The following is a 12,903-nucleotide window of genomic DNA, read 5'->3' on the forward strand; positions in this document are numbered from 1 at the left end:
TGATATTTTATGGTAATGTGTTAATAATTTCACACATACGTCGCTCCTGAGTATAAGTCGCACCCCCGGCCAAACTATGAAAAAAACTACGACTTATAGTCCGAAAAATACGGTAATTGGTTTGCTATTTTCAAAGTAATTACCTGTTGTTTTTTTAACTCTTTCCTTTAAATTACCTGAATGTTACCGAGTCTGTGGTGGTGATCCTGACTTTTCTGGGGTTTTTTGTTTGTATACACCAACCTGTCTGGGGAATACAGGCTGAAATGAGACATATTTACATATTGCATATATGTCCATTGTTATGTGCTGTCCTTATTCTAAATAAAGCATTTAAATAATTGAAATTAAAATGTTTGTGCTCGTAATATTGGCACAGATGACAAATATGCCTCTGATGGCTATACTGATGTTAAATAGCAGATTGCATCAAGAAATGGTCTTAGATTACACTACGAACATGACACTTCTACCAAGAAGGTCTCCGAGTTGCTGGATTGGAGGACGTGGGTCCAAAGCAAAGACTGGTGGGAGAGACTCGGTGAGTTGTTTAAGGAATTTTTGGACAAAGAATGGAAAGAAAACTTTGTCTCGAAGTTTATTCAACAAGCTCTGTGGATTGATGGAAGGACTTTTAAGTTCGAGGGAAAATACCGCTCGTGCCCTGATTCAGATGAAGGCTGCTAACTTGAAACTTGCTCTCTGTTGTGTACAATCTTGCCAGTTGTGCGGAATATAGTTATTTGGAGTACCCAAATGCAACCGTTCTTTTTAATTTGTCCAGCAAATCAGAATCAGAATCGTTTTTATTGCCATTGTTTGAGAACGGGTTCACAAACTAGGAATTTTACTTGGTGCAATCGTGCAACATAAAACACATATAACACAAAATAGAATACATACAGTATTCTCTTTATTCCAGTTGCAAGTTTTGATTTAATGGGATCCGCTCCCGGGTTATACCTTGTACTTTTGAAACTAGTGCATGAGCGATACGAAGGGTCCCCTCCAGCACCCACACCCACTCGGGAGACCTGGTTTTCAATCGCATAATCTACATGTGTTAGTGCTACTTTTCTAAAGCCAAAAACGATCAGATTAAGGTGTTTCTATGGGTTGTAGAATGCTTATTTTGAGTCGAATTATTTGAGAAATCAGACTTATTTAGTGGATGGAAACTTAGTCAGTGGCCTAGTGGTTAGAGTGTCCGCCCTGAGATTGCTAGGTTGTGAGTTCAAACCCCGGCCGAGTCATACCAAAGACTATAAAAATGGGACCGTTTACCTCCCTGCTTGGCACTCAGCATTAAGGGTTGGAATTGGGGGTTAAATCACCAAAAATGATTCCCGGGCGTGGCCACCGCTGCTGCCCACTGCTCCCCTCACCTCCCAGGGGGTGATCAAGGGTGATGGGTCAAATGGAGAGAATACTTTCGCCACACCTAGTGTGTGTGAGACAATCATTGGTACTAAAATACATAAAAACAGATATCAACAAGTAATAAAAGATGGTTTTACATAATATGAGCCCTTAACAGATAACAAGAGAAGGAAACCAAGGACACTATTAAACATGTAGATAAGAAAAACCAGGTGAGGAAGCACTAGTGACAATGACACTGGGCCAGCTTGTATAAACATACATTGCTTAACAAGACATGTATGTCATAAAATGAGTAAATACATGAATAATGGATTGGGATTTCCATAGCACCTTTCAAGGCACTCAGAAACCCATTATTCATTCATTCACTCCACAGCCACACACTGATGCTGGTAAGCTGCTGTAACCACATCAGCCCTCGGGTATACTCCACATAAATATTTTAGAAAACATGATTACAATTCAAAATGTTATTATTACTTATTTGGCAAATAAAGCCGAACAACCGGTGTTTTTTTTTCACAGGCAACTAAACGTAAAGGTGTCAGATGGTGGTCTAATACATTCGTTCAGCACAGCATATGCTCACCGTGTGAGTTGGGCTCAGGGAGCGTTTCCCTGGCAACCAGGTGCATGACGGTGGTTCGGCCCGGGGGCAATTTCAGAGCTGTAGAGACAGAATATACATACATTTATTTCAGCTAAGTTTGAGGAGAAACACCACACTTGCATTTAAGAAAATACACTCAGAGAAGTGCTCTTTTAGGACTAAACATTTGTACAGCTACAGAATGTCTGTACAGCGATACCACTGAAACTGACATGTTATATATTGGCCGATATGATACAAATATCAGCCTTCTTTTCTCCTTTTATTTAATAGTAATTGCTTTTTGTGCACGTAATCTGCCCTAATATAGACATGGTATTATGCTCCTCTTGAGGAAGAAAGGAAATTGCCCTTAACATGACTCATGTTATTTAATACCGCTGCTGCTTATTTAAACTTTAAACCGACATAGCTTTTAATAGCTTTTTTGATTTGTCACCAATACCAGCAGCACCTTTCAAATATTCATAACAAGTTTTTGAGCAAAAGAAAACGGAACTGTGATTCCAGTGTACACTCAATGACACAGAAATATAACACACCGACCGTGACTTCAATCATTCTAAGTGAACATAAAAACAGCATATCCATTTGAAAATGTACAATGGCACACATTGCAGACTTTTAGTCTGGCTTGTTTTCCAGAACGATAAACATTTCAGTCTTCTCAGCGGTCAGTCTGCTCCTCCTTGTTGAAGATGCACAGAGAAATCTTCCAAAACAGCAGTTAATTGATGGACTTCTTAGCACGAGATCAGGGGTATCCAAACTTTTTGACTCGGGGGCCGCATTGGGCAAAAGAATGTGTATAAATGTGTATGTGTGTACTCTATACTATGTCTCAAAGTTAACATGTGCTTAATGTTTCCTTACCATTATTGCTATGTTGTCTATTACCATTATTGCTATGTTGTCTATTACCATTGTTGGTATACTCATTATTCCTACATTGTTGATACAAATGATTGTTACAGTGTAATAATTATTGTTACCTGTGGTAATGCCCCTATGATACAACATCTGTATTATAATCCTTGAACAAAGTAAGAGTGAAACTCATGTGAATAATCACTGAATGGAGAACTGGGGGTGGGATTAAACAAGTTATCTTTTTCCCACTCCCTTTCAGGCAAAACTGGACAATCATGAATTACATACTATACACTACCTTTTGCACTATATTAATTTATATTATTTGTTGTCAACTTTGTACTTTTTTATGTTATTGACTGAAATAAATAAAATAAAAAAATAAAAATGAAAATGTATGTATATATATATATATATATATATATATATATATATATATATATATATATATGTGTGTGTGTGTGTGTGTGTGTGTGTGTGTGTGTGTGAATATATATATATATATATATATATATATGTATATATACACACACACACACATACATATATACATACACATATATATATACACACACATATATATACATGTGTATATATATATGTGTATGTATATATGTATATGTGTGTGTGTGTATATATATGTGTGTGTGTGTGTGTGTATATATATACATATCTATATATATATCTATATATATATATCTATATATATATATCTATATATATATATATATATATATATATATATATATATATATATATATGTATATATACACACACACACACACACACACACACACACACACACATATGTACATATTATATTATGGACATATAATTAATTATTATAATTGGATATTAAGAGTATGTGGAAGTTTAACTCTTACCTTGTTTACTTCCGTGACGACCTTCTTAAAGTTTTGTAAACACTCAGAAATATCAAGCAGCTAAAATGTGCCAAACAAAGGATCAGTGTTTTACATTTTTACCATCATGCACTCTAATGGATTTAAATGAGTGTAATTTTGAATATTTTAACGTGTTTGGACGTTTTTCATAATATTTACAATGTTCCGTGAGCAAGTAGTGTTGTGTGACCATGTGTGTTGACCTTTATGTTAGCTGCATTTTTTTTTTTTGCACCATGACTAAGGAAGGTTGTTTGGATTGTGTCGTATAAGTAGATGCTGTGCTATAGTTTCAAAGTACTTTCAATGGTTATTGATCTGATTTTCTTTGTCCACAAGATGGCAGTAAATATGCAGCATATATAGACCACTTGGTATTTAAGATGACTTTGAAAGCACTAGTGGTGTGATGCTCATGTGTGGCCCGCAGGCCGTAGTTCGGACTCCCCTGCACTCTATGAATGTATATATACTCTGCATACACCTTGCCATGACACATTTGCAAATGTTTTATCAAGTTTGTGTGAGGCACAAAGTATCAAATCGATAATTTTGATTAGAAAAAAAGGCTTGATTCGTAATTTGTTCTTTCGATGATTTGTTTTAGTGAAATATGCAGACATTGTTTACGCAAGACGGCTCCAATAGAGCTCCGCTGAGAGCGGTGCACCTATTGGTGATGCAGTTCGCTCTAATGTGTGAGTGTGTGTGTGTGGCGGGAGCAGCGAAGTCTGAATCAAAGAAATACCTAAAAAAAACAAAACAACAACCACAAGGTGGAAAGAGAGCAAAGGGCCCAGAGAAGACGAGAGAGGTTTTGCAATCATTTTCAAACTGAAAAAGAGACATCGTGGTGAAATGTTTGCACTGTCAAACAGAGCTGGAATTTCACACAAATCGATGATGCAGCACATTACCAGAAAGCATCCTTCCTATTGAAGAGCAGCAAACAAGCAGAAACAAGGTAAAGGTCTATTTTGGCAGCTAACGCCATTTTGCATGTCGGACTTGCATAATTTAGCAAGTAACACTTAAGAAATGTTTCATTCAAACACATGGGGGCTTGTGAATACATGTTAGCATCTGCATGTATGTTAATGCTAAAGAGTTATTTGTCCAAAAATAAAAAAAACTATTAATACCTTTTTAAATGTACATGTTTAATTGTTAAAATACATTGTCACTCAAGTTATCATACTTTATGAAAGAGTCTTTTTGTTTAGTTTGGTACTTTTTAAAAAAAATAATTATATTCTACTACCCGATTTTAGGCTACACAGGTTTTTTTGTATTACTTTTTCAAATGTATAGTGATGCTCTAATGGTAAAAGAGCAATTTAAAGGGGAACTGCATTTTTTGGGGGGAATTTTGCCTATCATCCGAAATCCTTATGTAAGAAAAGCACACGTTTTTTTCATGCATTCTAACTAGTAAATAAATGCGATCCAAAGTCCGCTTAAAGTGGAGCCTCAGAGTCGCTCTATTCTGCCAATAAAACGCGTTAAATAAACCTCCATCAAGGTTTTATATACATGCTGTAAGTATGTATGTAATGTAGTAACAGGCACATTCATCACATGTAATATTTACGTATTTTGGTAATTTTAAGCATACGTCAGCGCATTAATTTAAAAAACGCATCACGTTTGCTTTTTCGTACGAAAACATCACTGATAATTACTCCCCGCAGACTTCATGAGAGCCAACAAACATAATAAAACATCACTTACTGTACAAGTCCTGCTGTCATTAGGACGACGACTGTTAGGATGTTTATATATTGCCGTTTAGATGAAGAATACTTGTAAAGGAAAAAAAAAAGAGACGGAACCAAGTTCTTGCCTTTCTTGCCATTTGCGGGTCTAAATTGGATGTCAAAGTTGACCAGCTTGTCGGGTTTTATGTCCTCGTCCTTCTACTATCCAGGTGAGAGGCGTTATTTATGATCTAGAATAAACTTCCACAAGCTGAAAGGCGAGGAAGCAGCTCACCAGCCGATGATGCCACACAAGCTAGTTAACTCTCTGTGATCAAGGCGCCGCTATAAAACGTTGGTCGGTGTTTGCGCTTATAATAACAATATAATAATAATAATAATAAATTGTACTTATAAGGCGTCTTTCTGGGCACTCAAGGACACTGTACAAAATCAAAACAATAAAATCAATTGGATAAAAACGATAACAACAACAACAAAGATCGACAAAATTTACAATGAATAAGCAGTCAGGAATAGGTGTGTTATATCACTAATACTTGGTTAATATTCAAGTCACCTAATGTAAAATTAAGTATTGTTGGCGCTTTTTGAATGGTTATTTCGAGGGCTTCATGGGCAGAAATAGAGGACCTCCCGATTGTATTTCCATTTCTATACGAGTTAGAAATATATCCGTCGTCTTGTCTCTCATAAGGATTTTGAATGGTAGACAAAATTCCCCAAAAAGTACAGTTCCCCTTTAAATGTTATGTGCGTTTATAAGAAGAAAGATCATTAGAAAAATCCTTGTTCATTTTAACTATTTCCCCTAAAAGACGCCTTGAGGCTTTAATAAATGATATGATAGATTACTCCAGTGTTTTTCAACCTTCTGTGAGCATTTTTTGCGTTGAAAAAACACAGAGGCACACGACCAGCAGAAATCATTAAAAAACGAAACTCAGTTGACAGTAAAAAGTTGTTGTCGCAATTGTTGGACTTTAAAGCATAACCAAGCATGCATCACTATAGCTCTTGTCTCAAAGTAGGTGTAATAACACCACCTATCACATCACGCCGTGACTTATTTGGAGTTTGCTGTTTTCCTATGTGGAGTGTTTTAGTTCTTGTCTTGCACTCCTATTTTGGTGGCTTTTTCTATTTTTTTGGGGTATTTTCCTGTAGCCGTTTCATGTCTTCCTTTGAGCGATATTTCCCGCACCTGCTTTGTTTTAGCAGTCAAGAATATTTCAGTTGTTTTTATCGTTCTCTGTAGGGACATTGTTGATTGTCATGTCATGTTCGGATGGACTTTGTGGACACGTCTACTCCACACACAGTAAATCTTTGCTGTCGTCCAGCATTCTGTTTTTGTTTACTTTGCAGCCAGTTCAGTTTTAGTTTCATTCTGCAAAGACTTCCCTAAGCTTCAATGCCTTTTCTTAGGGGCACTTACCTTTTTTTAATTTTTGGTTTAAGCATTAGACACCTTTTTACCTGCACACTGCCTCCCGCTGTTTCCGACATCTACAAAGCAATTAGCTACCGGCTGCCACCTACTGATATGGAAGAGTATTACACGGTCACTCTGCTGAGCTCTAGACAGCACCGACATTCAACAACAACATATAATTTGCCGACTATAATTACTGGTTTGCAAAAAATGTTTTAACCCAAATAGGTGAAATTAGATAATCTCCACACAGCACACCAGACTGTATTTTACGGCACACTAGTGCGCCGCGGCACAATGGTTGAAAAACATTGGATTACTCGATTACTAAAATAACTGATAGTTGTAGTACAGATGTCCATAACTGTGAGAGTAGTAAAAATGTGGAGGTACAAATATAGTCTATTTATTATTGTGGCTGTCGTTTGCACAGCATTATACTGAAATCACTTTTTTTATATTTGCCTGGTGGTGGTGTAGCATCTATAGCGATTGTCTCACCTCCAAGTGTCACATTGCCATGAAGGAAGCGCCCCTGGAAGATGAGGCGGAGTATGCTGGAGCTGCTCACCCTCTCCTCCTCCCAGCCTGGCGGCACAACAACATCACTATTAGGACCATGTGATTGTGTAAAAATGTGGCCAGAGATGCGGTAAAGAAAGACCAGGAAAAGGACGGACGGACGTGTGCAAACGTGCTTAGCTGCGAATTGAGCTCACCCGTGGGCCAGTTATCAAACACATGCTTGGCGATGTCTGTGGCCGAGTCGTTTGGCGAGAAGGTGAAGTCCTCGGTTTTCCCACTGACCAGGATGAGGCGGAGGTGTACCTGAGAGAAGCAAAGAAAAACCATCAAAAGTCGTATCAGGGTGGAATCCCTCCTCTTAATCTGACCTCCTCGGACACGAGGCGACACGCAGGGGGCATTCCAGCTTAATGAGATTTACATCCACCCTCCCACGACGTTCATACGTTCACTCGGCCGAGTGAGGACCGACGTAACGAGAAGCCGGACGACGTAACGAGAAGGGTGCGGCTAAAGGCCGGCGAGCTCCCGCCTGTCCGGGCTGTTGGCCTAATGCGATAACCCCGGGTGTCCCAGACAGCTCTGGGCCACGTTATTAAATATACATGGCCGGGGCAGAGCTAAGAGGGAGAGAGGAAGGGGGGGGTGGGCGGTGCATATGTGCAGGGGAGGAACTGCCACCAGGCAACCTGGTCACACAAAGAGCTAAAAAAAGAAATGCTCAGAAATACTTAAAGTTAAAGTTCCAATGGTTGTCACACACACACTAGGTGTGGTGAAATGTGTCCTCTGCATTTGACCCATCCCCTTGATAACCCCCTGGGAGGTGAGCGGAGCAGTGGGCAGCAGCGGTGGCCGCGCCCGGGAATCATATTTGGTGATTTAACCCCCAATTCCAAGCCTTGATGCTGAGTGCCAAGCAGGGAGGTAATGGGTACCCATTTTTATAGTCTTTGGTATGACTTGGCCGGGGTTTGAACTCACAACCTACCCATCTCAGGGCGGACACTCTAACCACAAGGCCACAGAGTAGGTCTGAGTAGGTTATCAGCAATTCAACCTCAGAGTTAATCAAGAACTTAGACCAGTGTTATTTAATTGGTGGCCAGGGGCCAAACCTGGCCCGGGAGTGACACCGTACCAGCCTGTGAGTTCAGTTCAAAACTTGGGAGCCAAACATTTTTTGCAGAAAACTCCTAAAACCACTAGAGAGCTCTGTTGTATAGAATAATATGGACCAGTGTAAACACATTGACAGATCCTAACATTGACATTTAACCTTTGCTAGCAAACATAGAAAACTGGGGCCCAAACTTGTGATTTATATAACTGAGGTGTTCCTCAAGGCACCCCTTTAAGTCCTCTTTTTTTGGAAGTAGGGTTGTACGGTATACCGGTACTAGTATAGTACCGCGATACTAATTAATCATATTCGGTACTATACCGCCTCTAAAAAGGACCGGTTCCGCCCCCCTTTTTTTAACGGGCATGACGGCGCGTCGTCGAAACATTGCCGGTTTTACGAGCGCAGGAGCATGTTAGGCAGCGCACACACACACACACACACACACACAGAGTACTTACAAGCAGACAGTTTGTAGACAGAAAAGGGAGAATGGACGCATTTTGGCCTAAAAATAAGGCGATAAAGGTGAAGTTATAACACTGAAACACCCTCAGGAAGAGAAATGGCTCGCTAACACAGTCGGCAGTAATTGAGCTACTTCTAATTCAGAATCACAATCAGAATAGTTTTTATTGCCATTGTTTGAGAACGGGTTCACAAACTAGGAATTTTACTGGGTGAAACATAAAACACATATAACACAGAATAGAATAACATGAGCTGTAACTGAGCTATCAGATCTTGTTATTGTTCATGTGCCTGATGGCCGAGGGGTAAAAACTGTTCAGGTGGCGGGAGATGTGGGTCTGGATGGACCCTAGTCTCCTGACATGGGGACAAATAAAGTGAGTTTCTTACACGTAACATTATCACTGGAAGACAAAGAATAGCTAAACATGCTTCACTACACACCGTAGCTCACCGGCGTCACAATGTAAACAAACGCCATGGGTGGATCTACACCTGACATCCACTGTAATGATACCAAGTACAGGAGCGTATCTAGTCGATAATACTATGATTACATCGATATTTTTTAGCATCACAAAATCTTTTTTCCTTTTTTAAAAATTCATATTATCTTTATAAACTCAGGAAGTACGTCCCTGGACACATGAGGACTTTGAATATGACCAATGTATGATCCTGTAACTACTTGGTATCGGATCGATACCCAAATTTGTGGTATCATCCAAAACTAATGTAAAAGTATCAAAGAAGAGAAGAATAAGTGATTATTACATTTTAACAGTTGTGTAGATTGAACATGTTAAAACAGAAAATAAGCAGATATTAACAGTAAATGAACAAGTAGATTAATAATATTTTTTTACAGTTTGTCCTTTATAATGTTGACAAAATAATAGGTAGATAAATGACACAATATGTTACTGCATACGTCAGCAGACTAAATAGGAGTCTTTGTTTGTTTACTTACTTACTACTAAAAGACAAGTTGTCTAGTATGTTCACTATTTTATTTAAGGACTAAATTGTTCTTCGATTGCAATATTAAACATATGTTTAATGTACCGTAAGATTTTTTGTTAAAATAACGACAATATTGCCATTTTTTGTGGTCCCCTTTATTTAGAAAAGTATCGAAAAGTATCAAAACACATTTTGGTACCGGTACGAAAATGTGAAGTGAAGTGAATTATATTTATAAAGTGCTTTTACATAGTGAAATCCAATATCTAAATTACATTTAAACCAGTGTGAGTGACACTGGGAGCAGGTGGGTAAAGTGTCTTGCCCAAGGACACAACGGCAGTGACTAGGAGGGCGGAAGCGGGGATCGAACCTGGAACCTTCCAGTTGCTGGCACGGCCACTCTACCAACCGAGCTATATCGCCCCATAGCTAGCAAAATATTGGTATTGGGACAACCCTATTTGGAAGTTACACTTTTTTTTTCTAAATGTGTTCTATATAACTTCAGGTGCAGTCAGTAGTCATTTGTTCAACTTCTTTAGTAACACTAGTAGTATTTCTCAATGTTCCATTTTAGGTCCTCTCTTTTTCATCGTTTGGGCTATTCAACCGGTGGCCCGCAAGTTCAGTTCAACAAATTTATGAGAGACTCACGTTTTTGCAAAGGGTTCTTAAAAACAGCCGATCGCTCCTGTGATTCTGACGAGATGAATAGACCAAAATCAAATGTCTACTGTAAAGGACACTGGTTCTCCGGAAATGTGGACCTCAAAACAATTTAGTTAATATCCCTGTCTTAGACATAGCAATGTTCCAATACACAATTCCAAAACACAATAAATAAAAATAAATCATGTTGTTTACTAAAAAATATGATTAAAGGCCTACTGAAACCCACTACTACCGACCACGCAGTCTGATAGTTTATATATCAATGATGAAATCTTAACATTGCAACACATGCCAATACGGCCGGGTTAGCTTACTAAAGTGCAATTTTAAATTTCGAGCGAAAAATCCTGCTGAAAACGTCTCGGTATGATGACGCCTGCGCGTGACGTCACAGATTGTAGAGGACATTTTGGGACAGCATGGTGGCCAGCTATTAAGTCGTCTGTTTTCATCGCAAAATTCCACAGTATTCTGGACATCTGTGTTGGTGAATCTTTTGCAATTTGTTCAATGAACAATGGAGACAGCAAAGAAGAAAGATGTAGGTGGGAAGCGGTGTATTGCGGCAGGTGTTGTGCCGGATAAAGCACCTCCGCCGTAGAATGCACCCCTTGACTGTTGTGCCGAATAACACAGCCGGTGTTTCATTGTTTACATTCCCGAAAGATGACAGTCAAGCTTTACCATTGGCCTGTGGAGAACTGGGACAACAGAGACTCTTACCAGGAGGACTTTGAGTTGGATACGCAGACGCGGTACCGTGAGTAAGCATGCAGCTGCGGCTTCCAAACATTTGATCGCTTGCCCGTACGTGCGTGCCGCTATGTGCATGTCACGTACGTAACTTTGGGGACTTTGGGGAAATATATGTGCTGTATGAACTTTGGGGAGGTGAACGGTACTTTGGGCTGTGGGATTGAGTGTGTTGTGCAGGTGTTTGAGTTGTATTGGCGGGTTGTATGGACGGGAGGGGGGAGGTGTTTGTTATGCGGGATTAATTTGTGGCATATTAAATATAAGCCTGGTTGTGTTGTGGCTAATAGAGTATATATATGTCTTGTGTTTATTTACTGTTTTAGTCATTCCCAGCTGAATATCAGGTCCCACCCGCCTCTCACAGCATCTGAATCGCTCCGACTGCCCTCAAGTCCTTCACTCTCACTTTCCTCATTCACAAATCTTTCATCCTCGCTCAAATTAATGGGGAAATCGTCGCTTTCTCGGTCCGAATCGCTCTCGCTGCTGGTGGCCATGATTTTAAACAATGTGCGGATGTGAGGAGCTCCACAACCTGTGACGTCACGCGCATATCGTCTGCTACTTCCGGTACAGGCAAGGCTTTTTTATCAGCAACCGAAAGTTGCGAACTTTATCGTCGATGTTCTCTACTAAATCCTTTCAGCAAAAATATGGCAATATCGCGAAATGATCAAGTATGACACATAGAATGGACCTGCTATCCCCGTTTAAATAAGAAAATCGCATTTCAGTAGGCCTTTAATTTCTAGAATGCATTACATTGTAAGTTTAATTGAGACTTTGAGGCAGACTGGAAAGATAAATATTCCAAGAAAATATGACAAGATAATGCTAAGATGTAAGAACAATTTGTCAAGAGGGCACACTGAGATCCCATCATTCAAACGACAATCGGGGGACCAATTTAAGGTCTCAGTACTTTCATCATTACGACCAATTAGGGATGGGCCCATATTGTAATAGATCACAATATATTCTGAGGCATATAAATGGCAAAAGAACCATTAGGGGACAGATGAAATATGTCTTAATGAAAAGATGTCAAAAGAAAAAGCTTCAAATAGAGCGGTACCCCAGATTAAGAGTGTTTTGATATAAGAGCTGTCTCTCGGCTAAGTGTGATGCACTACGTTGCAAGAAAAACATTTGAGTTACAAGCATTTTCGCCATTAGTTGGCAGTGAAAAGTTCACAGTGAACATTTAAAGATTCGACCAAAACCTCCGGTCTTACTCACTAGCATTAGCTCATAGATAAGAGGTCCATATAACGTTGTTGTTCCAATCATGGGAAGTAAGGACAGCGCTGAGAAGAAAAAGGGAATAGATTCATTGAATTCAAAAACTAAATCATCAGAAACATTACTTCACATCAGCAATTTGGCGAAGCCATTTGAGTGCATAAATACTAGTCTGCGCCATACTGAAGCATCCATCCATTTTCTACCGCTTGTCCCTTTTGAATAGG

General features: G+C 39.2%; 1 protein-coding gene across 1 annotated transcript in view; it reads right to left on the bottom strand.

Moving 5' to 3' along the window:
• Nucleotides 1-12,903, bottom strand: part of ubl3b (ubiquitin-like 3b) — a 36,807-nt gene that overhangs the window by 4,326 nt on the left and 19,578 nt on the right. Inside the window, exons 3-5 of the mRNA XM_061930090.2 lie at nt 7,641-7,749; nt 7,423-7,509; nt 1,973-2,050 (exon numbers count right to left, since the gene is read on the bottom strand). Of these exons, the coding sequence (XP_061786074.1) occupies nt 1,973-2,050; nt 7,423-7,509; nt 7,641-7,749 (274 nt within the window). The remainder of the gene's footprint in view (nt 1-1,972; nt 2,051-7,422; nt 7,510-7,640; nt 7,750-12,903) is intronic.

The sequence above is a fragment of the Nerophis lumbriciformis genome, linkage group LG36 (assembly GCF_033978685.3).
Source record: "Nerophis lumbriciformis linkage group LG36, RoL_Nlum_v2.1, whole genome shotgun sequence".
Taxonomy (NCBI): Eukaryota; Metazoa; Chordata; class Actinopteri; order Syngnathiformes; family Syngnathidae; genus Nerophis; species Nerophis lumbriciformis.